At 37.5% G+C, this 17,102-nt stretch overlaps 1 protein-coding gene across 22 annotated transcripts in view; it reads left to right on the top strand.

Annotated features, from left to right (window-relative positions):
• Nucleotides 1–17,102, top strand: part of LOC129060378 (protein PPP5D1-like) — a 272,742-nt gene that overhangs the window by 54,684 nt on the left and 200,956 nt on the right. For 21 of the 22 annotated variants that reach the window (XR_008527053.1, XR_008527034.2, XR_008527042.2 and 18 more), the window contains one exon: nt 11,762–11,826. Coding sequence is in view for 2 of the 22 variants with exons in the window: in XM_054559427.2 (XP_054415402.1) it covers nt 11,762–11,826 (65 nt within the window). In the remaining 20 variants the exon portion in view is untranslated. Of the gene's footprint in view, nt 1–6,022; nt 6,480–11,761; nt 11,827–17,102 lie in introns of those variants that run through there. The other variant, XR_008527044.2, reaches the window with a different exon arrangement.

Consider the following 17,102-nt stretch of genomic DNA (forward strand, 5'->3'; position numbering starts at 1 on the left):
GCACCCAGATTAATAAAGCAAGTTTTTAGAGACCTATGAAGAGACTTAGACTCCCACACAATAATAGTGGGAAACTTTAACACCCCACCGTCAATAATAGATCAATGAGATAGAAAATTAACAAGGATATTCAGGACTTGAACTCAGCTATGGATAAAGTGGACCTAATAGACATCTACAGAAGTCTCCACCCCAAATCAACAGAATATACATTCTTCTCAGCGCCACATGGCATTTATTCTAAAATTGACCAGATAATTGTAACTAAAACACTCCTCAGCAAATGCAAAAGTATGGAAATCATAACAGTCTCTCAGACCACAGTGCAATCAAATTAGAACTCAAGATTAAGAAATTCACTCAAAACCACACAACTACATGGAAATTGAACAATCTGCTCATGAATAACTCCTGAGTAAATAATGAAATTAAAGCAGAAATCAAGAATTTCTTTGAAATCAATGAGAACAAAGAGACAGTGTACCAGAATCTCTGGGACACAGCTAAAGCAGTGTTAAGAGGGAAATTTATAGCACTAAATGCCCACATCAGAAAGTGGGGAACACCTAAAATCGACTCCCTAACATCACAATTGAAAGAACTAGAGAAGCAAGCACAAACAAATTCAAAAGCTAGCAGAAGACAAGAAATAACTAAGATCAGAGCAGAACTGAAGGAGATAGAGACACAACAAACCCTTCAAAAAATCAATCCAGGAGCTGGTTATTGAAAAAATTAACAAAATAGATAGACTGCTAGCTAGACTAATAAAGAAGAAAAGAGAGAAGAATCAAATAGACACAATAAAAAATGATAAAGGGGATATCACCACTGATCCCACAGAAATATATACTACCATCAGAGAATACTATAAACACCTCTACACAAATAAACTAGAAAATCTAGAAGAAATGGATAAGTTACTGGACACATACACCCTCCCAAGACTAAACCAGGAAGAAGTCAAATCCCTGAATAGACCAATAACAAGTTCTGAAATTAAGGCAGTGATTAATATCCTACCAACTAAAAAAAGCCCAGGACCAGATGGATTAGCAGCCAAATTCTACCAGAGGTACAAAGAGGAGCTGGTGCCATTCCTTCTGAAACTTTTCCAAACAATTGAGAAAGAAAGACTCCTCCCTAACTTATTTTATGAGGCCAGCATCATCCTGATATGAAAACCTGGAAGAGACACAACAAAAAAAGAAAACATCAGATCAATATCCCTGATGACACATCGATGCGAAAATCCTCAATAAAATACTGGCGAACCAAATCCAGCAGCATATCAAAAAGCCTATCTACCACAGTCAAGTCGGCTTCTTCCCTGGGATGCAAGGCTCGTTCAACATACCCAAATCAATAAACGTAATCCATCACATAAACAGAATCAGTGGCAAAAACCACAGGATCATCTCAATAGATGGAGAAAAGGCCTTTGATAAAATTCAACATCTCTTCATGTTAAAAACTCTCAATAAACTAGGCATTGATTGAGCATATCTGAAAATAATGAGAGCTATTTGTAACAAACCCATAGCCAATGTCATACTGAATGGGCAAAAGCTGGAAGCATTCCCTTTGAAAACCAGCACAAGACAAGGATGCCCTCTCTCACTACTCCTGTTTAACATAGTATTGGAAGTTCTGGCCAGGGCAATCAGACAAGAGAAAGAAATAAAGGGTATTCAAATAGGAAGAGAGAAAGTCAAATAGTCTCTGTTTGCAGATTACATGATTGTATATTTAGAAAACCCCATCGTCTCAGCCCAAATACTCCTTAAGCTGATAAGCAACTTCAGCAAAGTCTCAGGATACAAAATCAACGTGCAAAAATCACAAGCATTCCTATCCGCCAACAATAGACAAGCAGAGACCCCAATCATGAATGAACTCCCATTCACAATTGCTGCAAAGAGAATAAAATACCTACGAATACATCTTACAAGGGATGTGAAGGACCTCTTCAAGAAGAACTGCAAACCACTGCTCAAAGAAATAAGAGGACACAAATGGAAAAACATTCCATGCTTATGAATAGGAAGAATCAATATCATGAAAATGGCCATACTACCCAAAGTAATTTATAGATTCAATGCTATCTCCATCAAGCTACAATAGTAGCTTTTTTTTTTTTTTTTTTTTTTTTTTTTTTTTTTTTTTTAGTAATAGTAGCTTTTTTTTCTAATCACAGGATTAGAAAAAACTACTTAAAATTTCATATGGAACCAAAAGAGAGCCTGTATAACCAAGACAATCCTAAGAAAAAAGAACAAATCTGGAGATGTGCTACCAGACTTCAAACTATAGTACAAGTTTATAAGGCTATAGTAACCAAAACAGCATTACATTGGTACCAAAACAGACATATAGACCAATGGAACAGAACAGAGAACTCAGAAATAGCACCACACATCTACAACCATCTGATCTTTGACAAACCTGACAAAAACAAGCAATGAAGAAAGGATTCCCTGTTTAATTAAAGGTGCTGGGAAAACTGGCTAGCCGTATGTAGAAAACTGAAACTGGATCCCTTCTTACACTTTATACAAAAATTAACTCAAGATGGATTAAAGACTTAAATATAAAACCCCAAACCATAAAAACCCTAGAAGAAAACCTAGGCAATACCATTCAGGACATAGGCATGGGCAAGGACTTCCTACTAAAACACCAAAAGCAATGGCAACGAAAGCCAAAATTCACAAATGGGATTTAATTAAACTAAAGAGCTTCTGCTCAGAAAAAAAACTATCATCAGAGTGAATAGGCAACCTACAGAATGGGAGAAAATTTTTGCAGTCTACCCATCTGACAAAAGTTTAATATCCAGAATCTACAAGGAACTTAAACAAATTTATAAGAAAAAACAAAACCCCATCAAAAAGTGGGCATATGAAAAAAAGCTCAGCATCAGTGAGTATTAGAGAAATGCAAATCAAAACCACAATCAGATACAATCTCATGTCAGTCAGAATGGTGATTATTAAAAAGTCAGGAAACAATAGATGTTGGTGAGGCTGTTGAGAAATAGGAACACTTATACACTTGGTAAAAGCATAAGTTAGTTCAACCACCGTGGAAGACAGTGTGGCGATTTCTCAAGGATCTAGAACCAGAAATACCATTTGACCCAGCAATCCCATTACTGGGTATATACCCAAAGGATTATAAATCATTCTGCTATAAAGACACATGCATATGTATGTTTATTGCAGCACTATTTGCAATAGCAAAGACTTGCAACCAACCCAAATGCCCATCAATGACAGACTGGATAAAGAAAATGTGGCACATATATACCGTGGAATACTTTGCAGCCATGAAAAGAATACTATGCCCTTTGCAGGGACATGGATGAAGCTGGAAGCCATGATTCTCAGCAAATTAATACACAAACAATAAACCAAACACCACATGTTCTCACTCATAAGTGGGAGTTGAACAATGAGAACACGTGGATACAGGGAAGGGAACCTCACACACCAGGGCCTGTTGGGGGTTGGGGGCCCAGAAGAGGGAGAGCATTAGGAGAAATACTGAACGCATGTGAAGTTTAAAACCCAGATGACAGATCGACAGGTTCAGCAAACCATCATGGCACATGTATACCTGTGTAACAAACCTGCACATTCTGCATGTGTATCCCGGAACTTTAAAAAAAAAAAATGATGCTATGTGCATTTCAGGCCCATGTCATAAAGAAAAGCACTCCCCCCAGCCCACATCAGAAGTAAACATTAATATTTTGTATGCTGATTTCTGTGCCCTGTATCAACATCTCTGCTTTGATACATTACAACAAGCAGTGTCTAGTCACTCGTGATTACTATTTTTTTTGGATGACTCTCTCTCTTAATTATATCAACTTGAGCACATCCTTACCACCAGAGAAATTTAATAGGCCAGCCTACACATCCTCTTGGTATCTAATCCCAAGAATATGTTCCAGGCTTTGAGGTTTTTGCTTCCTATTCTTAAATGCGTTGGCACTCAAGGCACTTAAACACGCATCAACAAAGGTGCCTGTCTTCTTTGAAGTTATTTTCTGCGGAAATCACAGCCACTGACCAAATGATTTGAAAAGATTAAATTGTGCTTATTTTATGACATTCTAAAACAGCAGGGTTAAATGCTGGGCTGGCTGCCAGCACCACAGCACCCACACTTTCATGTTTGGCTGCCAGATACATCCACCAGAATTGCTCTGGAGGAGAAATGTGCAATGGTGCCATTCTGGAGAGAAGAAATGAGTTTTTTGAGTTTTACGCTTTGACAAATGGATAATTCAAATACATTTTACATGCTTATGAACTATTTTTAAAAATTAAATTGAATGTCCGTTGTTGGAGGGATTGTTTTCCCTTCTCTTGGAGGAAAGACATTGCCTCTACCAGTTAAATTACTACTTTCTTTGTTTCAGGGTAATGTGGGATCCTTTTCTCTAACTCTGTGAAAAATTAGGATGTGCACTTAGCCATTGTACTTATAGGCACTTTAATAGCTTTATGTATAAAAACACCTGTGTATATATTAATAGAACACATTTAAAAATAGTATTATATGAAAGTTATAAAAGAATCAAAGGCTGTATTTAGACATAAGAGTGCCACTTATTTTATGTTAACACTGGAGACATTTTCGTCTCTAAACTCTCTGCCATAGTCACGAGACTATGGTGTAATGTGTGGCTGTTTATTCGTTTCAGATCTCTTAATGGGAGGAAAAGAGGAGAGTTTCACAGGCTATGCAGAGCTCTGAGTGGGGGCATACACAGAATCATAGCCTCATACTCAAAGTTTACAGTCTAGTTGCGGAGGCTATAGGCACAGAGGTAAAACTTAACAACATGAATGATTTAAAAATGTCAGACAATACCAAGAACTCTAAAGCAAGTATATATTTCAAAGAAAAAACGAATGGTTACAGACAAGCAAAGCTGGGAGTTTTTGGACAAGAGAATCCACTGCCTCTAAAAAGAAAGTTGTAAAGCACATTTGGGAGAAGGCAGGCCCTGACCTGAACTTAGAGAATATTGGGGATTTCCCCAGATTTAGAAAGAGAATCTACTATATCCTAGAGAAATAATTTTCATAAAAATAGGGAGATGGGGAGATCTATAGGTTGCATGGAGGGCAACTTGAGGGTTTGCCTAGATTCATTGGGGTTTTGTTTTTTGTTTTAAAAGAGATGGAAAAACAATGTTGGATTTAGATGCTAGCAGATTGGAAATTACCAAGCTGAACTGCATGAACTTAATCCTATTGACAACAGAGAAAGAGTTAATACTTTTGGGCAGGATCACAGCAAGCAAAACTAGCTTGTTGGGAGACTCATGTGATGTGCAGATGGAATGTGTGGAAATCTGCATGTAGGCAGACAGATTTTTCAACACAAGGTTCTGGATAAAGTGCTATGAGACAACCAAAACACCATAAATGCCACTTCAAAGAAATTAGTGGACAATAGTGGAATCAAGAGGACCTGGTAACTGAGTTTCTAGTGAGCAAAGTATCACTGGTTGACTTGTGAAGGAATGCATCTATGACAGAACCCAGCTTACATCAATAAGTGTTCCGGAAACATTGAGAGTCAGGAAGTACAAGATGTACCACTTCTGAGGAATTACCTTGGCAATGCAATTGCCAATTCACAGAAGATGAGAGAGGAGAAATGATTGGATGGAAGGAGGTTGGAGAGGGAAATCTAGTGAACAATGAAGCCAATTCTAATTTGAGTTCAAAGGAAAATGAACAATAGTGACAGGGGAAAAAAATCATCTCATGTGTTTGAAGATTTCTGAGAATGGTTGTGTTGATGGGACAAGACAAAATATCTTGTGGATTTAGGCCTAGGTTATATTAAAATTAAAGTCTACTGACAAGCTTTTCACTATTCTTTATTTACTCTTGTGACAGCATTTTATTTTCATATTAAATAGCTTTTATGTTCCCTACATATTTCCCTATCCTTTTGCTCTAAGCTGGTAGTTAATCTTTGTCATTTCTTTCCTTAGGGGTATTTTGCAGCAGAAAATAGAAGCTGTATAACGCAGACACCTCCTAAAATCAGTGACAGTGTTATGTTAGCGTCTGGTGAGGGCAGGACAAAGAGGTGTGCTTTGGAGAAGCAGAAAATTTGGAGGTTTTTCTGCGACCCAAGGGAGGGAAATCCATAAGTCACACAAGCCTCTGGAAATTGGTGGAGAAGGCTCCAGAATCCCAGCTTTTTCAGAGATGCCTAAAAGGGAGCAGCACCAGAGTTTCTGAGAGCAATGAAATATCAGGCCTCCTTGCAGCAGCCAGTATCAACTGTGGATATTCGACCAGAGAGAATTCCCATTTCTTAACACCTGCAGCTTCGTACCACTATATCAGAGGAGATCCAAGGATAAGGTTGAATCTGCCATCAGTCTTACAGGATGGGAACTCAGTTTTAAAACTAGTTTGATTAAATAAAAAGATAAATGCAGTATTTTTTGTATTATGATTTATTATCATTTATCAGTGAAAACTGGCAAGCTGAATTAATGATCCAAAATTGTAGTATTTTTATTTTTAGTTCTTTTTTTCTACCTCTCCATAGTCAGATATAGTAGGCATCTCCCAATTTCTTTCAGTCTTGGAATTTGTGTTACAATACTCTGCTACATCAAGGGCCAAGTAGGGACATAGCTTGCAAGTATTTACTGATCAGTGGTTCCAAAACTTTGGATGTTCTGTCAGGCTCCATTATTCTCCCACACTATGAACGAGGCGGTTAAATTACGCAGAACAATTGCCCACAGGCATTTCTTGCTCAGGTTCTGTGTAGCACGGTCTTAGGGAAGAATAGTTGAAAATTTTGGTACTGGATCTGATATCACATGAGGTTTCAGGCAATGGCAGTTCTCTTTTTGAGCAAAAAACAGTTGAAGAAATATCACTTTTATACTAAGGCCAAAGTACTCGAGATTCTCCTCTTCTAAATGAGTCTTGATTATTTACATTAAAAATTAATTAACATGTTTTGCATTGTGCTTAGGCCAGCCATCTCAAATCCTTTGTAACGACAGTTGATATATATGCTATAAATTCAGTAACAAAAACAGTATATGATATTTTTCCTTTATATAAAAAGTGTTAATTTTCTGTCTTCTTGAAATCAAGAAGGCCTCGTGGAATCAGTCTCTCTGTTTTATAAATCATTCACTGACTTTTCCAATTATCTACAGTATTACCAAGTGACTAATAAAATTTGTATGGCATTATAATTGAAACTGCACTGGAAAAATTTGCATATGTCAAGTTGTGTGAAGCGATGTTGAAATCTTGCCATTTAAGTGGTCCCGGTCAAGCTTGAAAAACTATTATTATTTCTTTTCATTAGTGGCTAAGTAATCTGCATTTTTGATAACTTCAGTAAGCCCCATGACTGTCAGCACTTGCCATGTACTTTTATTTTCCTCCAAATTGTTTTTGACATTTTGCTTTCCATTTAACAAGTAAGTGGTTTTTATTCTTTGAGATGTTACTTAATAGATACCACATGTACAATACCATAAATAAACAACATTTACCATAAAACTGGTTAATAATACAGTGCAAATATTGTTCCTACAGCCCTATATTATGGAAATAAGAAAAAAACTATTTTGTAGCAATTATCTGAACTTGCCAAAAACCAACAGAGGCCATCATGCCTCAGGTGGAAATTAACACATTTAAATTTGTATTAGTTTCCCTTTGAGGAAGGAAGCATTAGCAAATGCTTAGAGGCAGCTGCTCATTTGACTATACAGCCAAATGCTACCAACAGGAGGGAATACTTAGGAGACCAATTTGAATTAACACTTGGAAAGTTAGTGAAAGTATAAACACATATGATCTTAAGAAAATGGAGAGGACCATACATAATAATTCTTTCTTGGAGCCACACATTTCAGATTTTTCCTGATATCCATAGAAAGTCTACCTAGGCCCATAATCTGGATGCAGTTCCCTACAATGACACTTTATCAGTATATCAACTTAAAACATCTTCTTAGCTTTATGTGATGAAGGATTACAAACAAAACATCACTTTTCTTGACAAAGTTGAAGTACACCTCTTGAGACTGATCCAAAATAATACTGACTCCAGACTATTAACTCAAAAGGAGGCAAAGAAGGAAGCTATTATATGCCCCAGTTTAGTCTGCAAGGATCCGAGATTTGGACTGCAAAAGGATGACTGGGGAAGGCAGATTGTAAAGAGAGTAAGGGAAAGGGCTTCATCACAGTTTTTCAGGCCAGAATTAGAAAATCATGTAAAGAGGATACTAGGAAACTGGCTTTATCAGACTGTGAAGTCTGTGGTACTTAAACTAATATTAAAAGTTGAAAAAATTGTTTCTCGACAGTAAATGTTTGAAAACAAGTATTTTGTTGTTGTAGCTTTGTTTCTTTATTAGGGGATTTCAGAGAAACTTCGGTTTGTGGAGTTTATTTCCCAGGTAGCATTATAATTTTTGTTTAACCTATGTATGCTGCACATGCAACAAACGTTAAGCACCAGTGTGTAGCAGATACTGCACAAGGCTCTCAGGATACTCTTGCAGTTCCAGCTTACAAAGATTTTACAGTACATTAATTTGTTTGAAGAATGCCTTTATTTACTTTTAATTGTAATAATATTCTGTTTCTTGGTATAATCTTAGGCCAATATAACCTAGGTATTTATGGTTATACATTTTTGAAAAGTGTGAGTGATTTTTCAAATATAAGGAATTATATTAATAATATAATGATGACTGCCTTAGTCAGCTTGGGCTGCCATAACAAAATATCATAGGCTAGGTGCCTTCAACAACAGAGTTCTAGATGCTGGAAGTCTGAGATCAGGGTGCCAGCCAGGTCAGATTCTGGCGAGGGCTCCCTTCTTGGTTTGCAGACGGAGACGGTCACCTTCTCACTTGTCCTCATATGATAGACAGACAGTCAGAGAGACAGCAACCTTTGGTTATGAGAGCCCCACGCTACTGGACTTCATGGTAACATAATTACCTTCCAAAGGTCCAGCTCCAATTACCATCACATTGGGTGTTAGGGCTTCAACATACGAATTTTTTGGGAGGACACAATTCAGTTCATAGCTTTGACTCAGGTGCTTCATTTGATAAGTATAGCATTTTGCCATATTTGCTTCAGATTTTTTTTGATTTTTTTTAAAATAAAAAGTTTAAAATTGAAGGATCCTTTATATTTCTATTACCTTGCCTATCTAAAAATAACAATTTCCTTGCATTTTTGTGTAGCCTTTCAGTGTTGTTTAATACCTTCCTACTTATTTATATATCTATAACAATATTTAACATTGCGATGTGTGCTTTTATATGTTACGTAAAATGGTACAATAAATGTATAGTTCATTCTTTAATTTGTGTTTTACTACTATACTCAAGATACCCTGAGATAGAAAAATATGTGTGTGTAGATACACATTTGGAGTGGTTTGTTTTATATATTTGTAGTATTTGTTTTATATATTTGTAGTGTATTTGATACATTTCTAGTAGTTTGTTTTCTAAAATATTGTGAAGGATGTCGTTCCTGTTTTCTACCCATTTCCCTAGTTGGTGGCCTTTTTCATTGAATTGCAGGTATTCTTTATATATTCTATGTAGCTCTTTGTCACATTTAGGAGTGGCATACGTTCTTTAATTATTTGCCATTTTACTTCTCTGAATAGTATTTTGATGATCAAAGTTCTTAATTTTAATGCAGTCCACATTTTCAATCTTTTACTTTTGACATTAATGGTGTGTGTGTGTGTGTGTCTGTGTGTTCTCTTGAAAGCTCCTAAACTAAGGTCGTGACAGTATTTCCCTATATAATTCTTAAAAACTTTAATGTTGTATCTTTTACATTTAGACTGAAAGTCTACATGGAATTCAATTAATTTTTGAGTATGGTAAAGAAGAGAAACTACTTTCCTTTCTTGTCTTGTTGTTGTTTTTAATATTAATAGATAACTGACTGAATGAAATTTATTGAAAACGTGATGACTTCTGTCATTGTCCAATGGGTCACGAACATAGTAGCCCATAGTGGCAGGGATGGAGGTCACGCATGGGCTCAGAAACGTGGACTTCCACTCACCAAAGCTGACCTGGCTACAGACCCTGCTGAGTGCCCAGTCTGTCATCAGCAGAGATCAACAGTGAGCACCTGCCATGCCATAATTTCCCAGGGGTGACCAGCTAGTTATCTATCTGGTGGCAGGTTGAGTAGATTGGACCACTTCCATTTCTAAAGGGGCAATGTTTTGGTTTTTACTGGAATAGACACTTTAGATAGGGATTTGCTTTCCCTGCACAAGATGCTTTTGCCCAAACTATCATCATGGACTTACAGAATGCCTTCTCTACCATCAGGGTATCCCAGGCAGCATTACTTCTGATAAAAGAACTCACTTAACAGCATATGAAGTAGGGCAATGGGCCCATGATCTTGGAATTAACTGGTCTTATCATGTTCTCCACCACCCTAAAGAAACTGGCTTGACAGAATGGCGGAATGGCCTTTTGAAGATTCAATTACATTGCCAGATAGGTAGCGATACCTTGCAGGGCTGAAACAGAGTTTTCCGGCAGGCTATGTATGTCCTATATATCAGTGCCCAGCATATGCTGCTCTTTCTCTCATAGCCAGTATTCATGGATTTAAAGAATCAAGGGATAGAAATGAAGTGGCACCACTCACTGTTACCCATAGTGATTCACTAGCAACATTTTTACTTCCTGTTCTCATGACCTTATCTATGCTGATATAGAGGTTATAGTTCCAAAGAAAAGGATGTTTTCACCAAGAGACATCCATGATTCCATGGAAATGGAAGTTAAAACTGCCATCCGGGCCACTTTGGGATCCTCATGTCTCTGAATCAATTGGGAAGGAAAGGAGTTACTATACTGGTTGGGATGATTAATCCTGAGTACCCAGAAGAAATTGAGTTCCTATTATATAATGGAGATAAGGAAGAGTACAGGAGATCCCTTAGGGCATCTGTTAGTACTATGATACTTGTGATTAAAGCCACTGGAAAACTACAACAACTCAATCTAGGCAGAACTACTAATGACCCAGATCCTTAAGGAATGAAGGTTTGGGTCACCCCACCAACTGAGATGCTGACTGACCTCAATACCACAAACTGACCAGCAGGGTGCTTTCTGAGGTCACAGAACAAAAAGAAAAGGTAGTTATAAATATTAGCTATGGCTGGGCGCAGTGACTCACGCCTGTAATCCCAGCACTTTGGGAGGCCGAGGCTGGTGGATCACGAGGTCAGGGGTTTGAGACCATCCTGACCAACATAGTGAAACCCCGTCTCTACTAAAAATACAAAAAATTAGCTGGGCGTGTAATCCCAGCTACTCAGGAGGCTGAGGCAGGAGAATTGCTTGAACCCGGGAGGTGGCGGTTGCAGTGAGCCGAGATCGTGCCACTGTACTCCAGTCTGGGCAACAGAGCAAGACTCTGTCTCAAAAATAAATAAGTAAGTAAGTAAGTAAATCAATCAATCAATAAATAATAGCTCTGAGCATGTGACCAGTTGCAGAAATGAGGACTGCAATTGCTATGAGTGTTTATTCCTTATTTTGTCATGAATATGTTTATGTATGTTTATAATATTTTGATTTCTTTCCTCTCTACTCCTTATCATGAAACATAAGATGTATTAACTTCACATCTTAGTATTTAAGTTTTGTTAACGTTACATCATTGTGTTTAAGTTACAGGATATCAAGAAGATGAGTGTTTATCACCCAAGGACTTTGCATCCTCTTCTGGTAAAAAGGTTAGTGTATTTTTGGTTGCACACAGAATACATTGTATCATGTTAGGCAGAAGTATGACTCTGTGATTGTCTTTAGACATTAAATACTGTTTAAGGAGATGTCTATGGGTTCCAAGTTGACATGGGGTGAACTGTGATGGTTAATTTTATGTTTCAAGTCGGCTAAGCTATAGTTCCCAGTTGTTTGTCCAAACACTAGTCAAGATGTTGTTGTGAAGGTATTTTAAAAAGTGTTTAATAGTTGAATTATTAAACTTTGAGTAAAGCAGATTACCTTACACAGTGTGAGCTGCATTCAGTCACAAATGCCTTAAGATTGCAGTATAGAAACCCTGCCTGTTAGCTTGCCCTGCAGGTTTCGAACTCAGAAATGCAATATCAACTCTTACCTGAATTTCCAGGCTACTGGCCGACCTTACATATTTCAGACTTGCCAGCCCCCAAAACTGTGTGAGCCATTTTATTTAAATCAATCTCTCTTGACTCGCTTTCTCTGAAGAACGCTGACTAATACAATCGTGTATCCAGAAAGCATCTTGTAACCACTTACTAATTATAATAATTCATATGTAGCTTATCTTGGGTTTTCTAACTGTGAAGAATAAGCATTTTATTTATTTCCATTCATTATATATTTTATTTCCTTTCTTGTCTTTTTATAATGGCTAGGGAAAACCTACACAAATAAACCTATATTAGAAAAAGGAGAGAGAGAGAGAGAAAAAAGCACACTTACATTTTATAGCTGCGTATGTAAACTCGTAATACAAACTATTGGAAAGAAATATGTTCTAACAACATATTTTAAATGTTTGCTTACAAAGATGTTTCTCTGTCAAACTCCTCCATTCACTGAAAGACAGCAGTTTATGATGCATATTAAATAAACTCGTTTACAAAATAGTGGCTTGGGGTCGGACGCTGTGGCTCACACCTGTAATCCCAGCGCTTTGGAAGGCCAAGGCAGGCGGATCATGAGGTCAGGAGTTCGAGAACATCCTGGCGAATATGGTGAAACCCTGTTTTTACTAAAAATACAAATATTAGCCAGGCATGGTGGTGCTTGCCTGTAGTCCCAGCTACTTAGGAGGCTGAGGCAGAAGAATCGCTTGAACTCAGGAGGCAGAGGTTGCAGTGAGCCGAGATCGTGCCACTGCACTCCAGCATGGGCGACAGAGCGAGACTCCGTCTTAAATAAATAAATAAATAAATGGCTTGGGAATCCAGTAGAATGTTGAATTGCAGAATCGATAATAAAATATTCAGGTGGAAAGCTTTTAATATTTTATAATTCTGTATTCTGCCATGGATTTTTATAGATATACTTTATCACAGAAGGAAGATTTTTAAAATTCAGTTTTATTAAAGTGTTTATAAGTAATACATGTTGATGTTTGGCTAATTCTTTTTCTGCACATAAAAACAAAATCGCTTGAATTTTAAAATTCTATTAAGGTAACTAAACACACTGATTGGTTTTGAAATGTTGAACAAACCTACCATTAATGGAATGATCTCATCCTGACTGGAACACTTTACTGTTGTTATACTTTGTTAGATTCTGTTTGTATATCTTTTCTTTAGAATTTTCACATTGTGGTTTTTATTTATTTTTATTATTATTATTATTATTATTATTATTATTATACTTTAGGTTTTATGGTACATGTGCGCAATGTGCAGGTAAGTTACATATGTATACATGTGCCATGCTGGTGCGCTGAACCCACTAACTCGTCATCTAGCATTAGGTATATCTCCCAATGCTATCCCTCCCCCATCCCCCCACCCCACAACAGTCCCCGAAGTGTGATGTTCCCCTTCCTGTGTCCATGTGTTCTCATTGTTCAATTCCCACCTATGAGTGAGAATATGCGGTGTTTGGTTTTTTGTTCTTGCGCTAGTTTACTGAGAATGATGATTTCCAATTTCATCCATGTCCCTACAAAGGACATGAACTCATCATTTTTTATGGCTGCATAGTATTCCATGGTGTATATGTGCCACATTTTCTGAATCCAGTCTATCATTGTTGGACATTTGGGTTGGTTCCAAGTCTTTGCTATTGTGAATAATGCGGCAATAAACATACGTGTGCATGTGTCTTTATAGCAGCATGATTTATAGTCCTTTGGGTATATACCCAGTAATGGGATGGCTGGGTCAACTGGTATTTCTAGTTCTAGATCCCTGAGGAATCACCACACTGACTTCCACAATGGTTGAACTAGTTTCCAGTCCCACCAACAGTGTAAAAATGTTCCTATTTCTCCACATCCTCTCCAGCACCTGTTGTTTCCTGACTTTTTAATGATTGCCATTCTAACTGGTGTGAGATGGTATCTCATTGTGGTTTTGATTTGCATTTCTCTGATGGCCAGTGATGGAGAGCATTTTTTCATGTATTTTTTGGCTGCATAAATGTCTTCTTTTGAGAAGTGTCTGTTCATGTCCTTCGCCCACTTTTTGATGGGGTTGTTTGTTTTTTTCTTGTAAATTTGTTGGAGTTCATTGTAGATTCTGGATATTAGCCCTTTGTCAGATGAGTAGGTTGCGAAAATTTTCTCCATTTTGTAGGTTGCCTGTTCACTCTGATGGTAGTTTCTTTTGCTGTGCAGAAGCTCTTTAGTTTAATTAGATCCCATTTGTCAATTTTGGCTTTTGTTGCCATTGCTTTTGGTGTTTTCGACATGAAGTCCTTGCCCATGCCTATGTCCTGAATGGTAATGCCTAGGTTTTCTTCTAGGGTTTTTATGGTTTTAGGTCTAACATTTAAGTCTTGAATCCATCTTGAATTAATTTTTGTATAAGGTGTAAGGAAGGGATCCAGTTTCAGCTTTCTACATATGGCTAGCCAGTTTTCCCAGCACCATTTATTAAATAGGGAATCCTTTCCCCATTTCTTGTTTTTCTCAGGTTTGTCGAAGATCAGATAGTTGTAGATATGTGGCATTATTTCTGAGGGCTCTGTTCTGTTCCATTGATCTATATCTCTGTTTTGGTACCAGTACCATGCTGTTTTGGTTACTGTAGCCTTGTAGTATAGTTTGAAATCAGGTAGTGTGATGCCTCCAGCTTTGTTCTTTTGGCTTAGGATTGACTTGGCGATGCGGGCTCTTTTTTGGTTCCACATGAACTTTAAAGTAGTTTTTTCCAATTCTGTGAAGAAAGTCATTGGTAGCTTGATGGGGATGGCATTGAATCTGTAAATTACCTTGGGCACTATGGCCATTTTGACGATATTGATTCTTCCTACCCGTGAGCATGGAATGTTCTTCCATTTGTTTGTATCCTCTTTTATTTCCCTGAGCAGTGGTTTGTAGTTCTCCTTGAAGAGGTCCTTCACATCCCTTGTAAGTTGGATTCCTAGGTATTTTATTCTCTTTGAAGCAATTGTGAATGGGAATTCACTCATGATTTGGCTCTCTGTTTGTCTGTTATTGATGTATAAGAATGCTTGTGATTTTTGCACATTGATTTTGTATCCTGAGACTTTGCTGAAGTTGCTTATCAGCTTAAGGAGATTTTGGGCTGAGACAATGGGGTTTTCTAGATATACAATCATGTCATCTGCAAACAGGGACAATTTGACTTCCTCTTTTCCTAATTGAATACCCTTGATTTCCTTCTCCTGCCTAATTGCCCTGGCCAGAACTTCCAACACTATGTTGAATAGAAGTGGGGAGAAAGGGCATCCCTGTCTTGTGCCAGTTTTCAAAGGGAATGCTTCCAGTTTTTGCCCATTCAGTATGATATTGGCTGTGGGTTTGTCATAGATAGCTCTTATTATTTTGAGATACATCCCATCAATACCTAATTTATTGAGAGTTTTTAGCATGAAGGGTTGTTGAACTTTGTCAAAGGCCTTTTCTGCATCTATTGAGATAATCATGTGGTTTTTGTCTTTGGTTCTGTTTATATGCTGGATTACATTTATTGATTTGCATATATTGAACCAGCCTTGCATCCCAGGGATGAAGCCCACTTGATCATGGTGGATAAGCTTTTTGATGTGCTGCTGGATTCTGCTTGCCAGTATTTTATTGAGGATTTTTGCATCAGTGTTCATCAAGGATATTGGTCTAAAATTCTCTTTTTTTGTTGTGTCTCTGCCAGGCTTTGGTATCAGGATGACGCTGGCCTCATAAAATGAGTTAGGGAGGATTCCCTCTTTTTCTATTGATTGGAATAGTTTCAGAAGGAATGGTACCAGCTCCTCCTTGTACCTCTGATAGAATTCGGCTGTGAACCCATCTGGTCCTGGACTTTTTTTGGTTGGTAAGCTATTGATTATTGCCACAATTTCAGCTCCTGTTATTGGTCTATTCAGAGATTCAACTTCTTCCTGGTTTAGTCTTGGGAGGGTGTATGTGTTGAGGAATTTATCCATTTCTTCTAGATTTTCTAGTTTATTTGCATAGAGGTGTTTGTAGTATTCTCTGATGGTAGTTTGTATTTCTGTGGGATCGGTGGTGATATCCCCTTTATCATTTTTTATTGCATCTATTTGATTCTTCTCTCTTTTTTTCTTTATTAATCTTGCTAGCGGTCTATCAATTTTGTTGATCCTTTCAAAAAACCAGCTCCTGGATTCATTAATTTTTTGAAGGGTTTTTTGTGTCTCTATTTCCTTCAGTTCTGCTCTGATTTTAGTTATTTCTTGCCTTCTGCTAGCTTTTGAATGTGTTTGCTCTTGCTTTTCTAGGTCTTTTAATTGTGATGTTAGGATGTCAATTTTGGATCTTTCCTGCTTTCTCTTGTGGGCATTTAGTGCCATAAATTTCCCTCTACACACTGCTTTGAATGCATCCCAGAGATTCTGGTATGTTGTGTCTTGGTTCTCGTTGGTTTCAAAGAACATCTTTATTTCTGCCTTCATTTCGTTATGTACCCAGTAGTCATTCAGGAGCAGGTTGTTCAGTTTCCATGTAGTTGAGTGGTTTTGAGTGAGATTCTTAATCCTGAGTTCTAGCTTGATTGCACTGTGATCTGTTATAATTTTTGTTTGTTATAATTTCTGTTCTTTTACATTTATTGAGGAGAGCTTTACTTCCAAGTATGTGGTCAATTTTGGAATAGGTGTGGTGTGGTGCTGAAAAAAATGTATATTCTGTTGATTTGGGGTGGAGAGTTCTGTAGATGTCTATTAGGTCCGCCTGGTGCAGAGCTGAGTTCAATTCCTGGGTATCCTTGTTGACTTTCTGTCTCGTTGATCTGTCTAATGTTGACAGTGGGGTGTTAAAGTCTCCCATTATTAATGTGTGGGAGTGTAAGTC

Source organism: Pongo abelii, chromosome 6 (genome assembly GCF_028885655.2).
Source record: "Pongo abelii isolate AG06213 chromosome 6, NHGRI_mPonAbe1-v2.0_pri, whole genome shotgun sequence".
In the NCBI taxonomy this organism is placed as follows: domain Eukaryota; kingdom Metazoa; phylum Chordata; class Mammalia; order Primates; family Hominidae; genus Pongo; species Pongo abelii.